The sequence below is a fragment of the Lynx canadensis genome, chromosome A3 (genome assembly GCF_007474595.2).
Source record: "Lynx canadensis isolate LIC74 chromosome A3, mLynCan4.pri.v2, whole genome shotgun sequence".
Lineage (NCBI taxonomy): Eukaryota > Metazoa > Chordata > Mammalia > Carnivora > Felidae > Lynx > Lynx canadensis.
Genome location: NC_044305.1, coordinates 35413177 through 35416140, shown reverse-complemented (window position 1 = coordinate 35416140; position 2964 = coordinate 35413177). Strand labels below are relative to the sequence as shown.

Here is a 2964-nt window from a genome sequence, read left to right as displayed (position 1 = left end):
TCCACTCCCTGCCTCTCCTTCTATCTCCTGATGATCATCGATTGTTGATATTTGAAATATTTTAAAGAGAAAAATAAACAGCTCCTCTATAAAAAGAAGAGCTACAGCCACAGCGTCTTTGAACTGGAAGGGATCCTGGATCCTTTAGTCTAACCTTCTCATTTCACAGGTGCGAAGGAAGAGGCCCTTCAGGGCCACGTGATTTGCTTGTGTGCACACAGCTGTTGGAGGCTGAGCCAAGATTAGAAACACATCCCAAGAAATCTTTCCTTGGCACCATTCTCAGAAAAATGCAGAATTCGTTCCTAGATGAAACTGGAAACTTTAACCAGAGCATTCTCAATGATGGACAGAGGGGAATACAACTTGAGAAGAAGTGACTTTCTCAAGACCAAGCAGTTAGCTAATAGAAGAGTTGGAAACATGGTTTTCCTCGCTAGGCGGTAACAACAATTACCTCCGTCTTCCACTCTTCTCTAGGAATGTCTCAGTGGCATTGAGATCCTTTCATTAGTGCCTACCCTCTATTTTGTTTGAGCCCCATTTGAATTTGCAGTGTGGTTCTGCAACCAATCACCATCCTTCATCCACTTAGCTTCTCCCCTTCTGACTTCTTCCTTTTCAGTCAAAACCAATTTTATGGGGCTAGCCACTGTGCTTTATGAAAACCATAGTAAAGTAAAAAATGAAAGAGGGAGGGAAGGGGAGGGAAAAAGGAAGGAAGAGGGAAGAATCAGTCTCTGGTAAAAATGGGGCCTTTGGAGAAGCTAGACAAGAGGCAGGAAAATTGGTTTGGTAGGTACAATTTTGATCCAAGAGACTCCATCCTGGCCCCCATCAGTAGTATAGATAGAAACTACAGAACTTAATACCTCATAGATGAAATGGATGAAGGAACGCAGATACCTAGGCCCTACTACTTGAACTGTAGCCCCTGGATTAGTATTCACAGATCTGGTAGCTTGGTAGAGATGTAAACCCTTGGGCCCAGTCCAGACATCCTGAATCAGAAACTGCGTTTTCACAACATTAAGATTAGAGAAGCACAGCCATGGGATGACTCTCAGCGTTCTGGTTTGGGTGACATGATGCATGGTGGTGTCATTTGCAGGATAGGGGCAGGTCTAAGGCAGGAGGATAGGCTGGAGGAACAAGCATGGCTAGCATTGAAATGAGACTATGACATGGCAGGAAGGCTTTTATCTGGGCTGATGACAATAGGAACATGAGGCTTAGTGGAATTATCAACCACATTTTTACCTGGAATGCTGAAATGAGATGTGCACCTGTCTTCTCATTTGTAGCAATTACGTGGTGAACCGTGTGGATGCTCCCATCCTTCACCAGCAGCCTTTGTTAAATTTCAAGAATAACACTGGAGATTACTTGTTTTCTATCTCAGCCACAGTTGTCCCTGAGTATTGTCTAAATAAGGCCCAAGTGAGAATGGAAAAGACCAGGGTTGGCACGCGTGCCTACTCCAGTGAAGGTATTTTGCCGTGAGCCCTCTCTCACCTCTTTATACAGTATCCCCAGAACCATGGCCGAATACTCCTACTATGTGAAGTCCACCAAACTCGTGCTCAAGGGAACCAAGGCTAAGAGTAAGAAGAAAAAGAGCAGAGAGAAGAGAAAAAGAGAAGAAGATGAAGAAACTCAGCTTGATATTGTTGGAATCTGGTGGACAGTAACAAACTTTGGTGAAATTTCAGGAACCATAGCAATTGAAATGGATAAAGGAAACTATATACACGCACTTGACAATAGACTTTTTACACTGGGAGCTCCACATAAAGAAGTTGATGAGGGTCCTAGTCCTCCAGAGCAGTTTACAGCTGTCAAATTGTCTGATTCCAGAATTGCCCTGAAATCTGGCTATGGAAAATACCTTGGTATTAATTCACATGGACTTGTTGTGGGGCATTCGGATGCAATTGGACCAAGAAAACAGTGGGAACCAGTCTTTCAAGATGGGAAAATGGCCCTATTGGCCTCAAATAGCTGTTTTGTTAGATGCAACGAAGCAGGCAATATAGAATCGAAAAGTAAAACAGCAGGAGAAGAAGAAATGATAAAGATTAGATCCTGTGCTGAAAGAGAAACTAAGAAAAAAGATGATATGCCAGAAGAAGACAAAGGAAATGTTAAACAGTGTGAAATCAATTATGTAAAGAAATTTCAGAGCTTCCAAGACCACAAACTTAAAATAAGTAAAGAAGACAGTAAAATTCTCAAAAAGGCCTGGAAGGATGGATTTTTGCATGAAACACTTCTGGACAGGAGAGCCAAATTGAAGGCTGATAGATACTGCAAATGACCAGAATTTTTGTTTCTGTCTCCTCCTATTGTTTTTTTCTGAATAAAATAATCAATGGAAAAAAAGAAAAAGACCAGGGTTATGAAAGTCTTCAGGCTTTAGCAGATCTAGGCCAAGGTGAAGGTTGTGAGGACCCATGGCTCTGGATGTCAAAGATGAGTTTTCAGGTTAGTAGCTTGGAGCCCTGACCACACTAGAAAATCAACGTTATTGTTTTGTTTTTCTGAATACATGAGATCCTATCACCAATACAACTATATTAATTTGAAACATGTTCTTTCCAAAACCCAACTAAAACAGCTTAGAATCAACTAACTTTCCTACATTGCTATTTTCTATTTCTGTTTTTCTTTTTGGTCATGTTCCTGGGAGATTTTCTAACCTTCCAGTATGTTTTTATAATTTGGCAGTCATAATTTTTTAAATTCCCAAGGTCTCCTTTCTTTGCCCTGCCTGTTTCTTTTTCATAGTATTTATTCTACCATGAATGTGCATTTTCATCTTCATCTAAGTGTGTGATATTTTTCATTTTAAGTTTTTTTTCTATTTCCCTCGCTTTATCTCTCCACTCTGGGTCCCCCTTTTTTTTCTATATATCTTTTCAGCTCCCCCCCACCCCGCTTTTCCCTTTCATCTTAGAGTGTTTC

At 40.9% G+C, this 2964-nt stretch overlaps 1 protein-coding gene across 1 annotated transcript; it reads left to right on the top strand.

Moving 5' to 3' along the window:
- Nucleotides 1-1517: 1517 nt before the first annotated feature.
- On the top strand, nucleotides 1518-2382 carry LOC115509674 (protein FRG1-like). Its single transcript, XM_032592742.1, has one exon. It carries the CDS (start codon nucleotides 1541-1543, stop codon nucleotides 2315-2317), a length of 777 nt encoding a protein of 258 aa, XP_032448633.1. The 5' UTR covers nucleotides 1518-1540; the 3' UTR covers nucleotides 2318-2382.
- The last annotated feature ends 582 nt before the right edge of the window (nucleotides 2383-2964 follow it).

Coding starts and splice junctions, on each gene's coding strand:
- LOC115509674 (XM_032592742.1), top strand. CDS start 1,541: ATGGCCGAATACTCCTACTATGTGAAGTCCACCAAACTCGTGCTCAAG.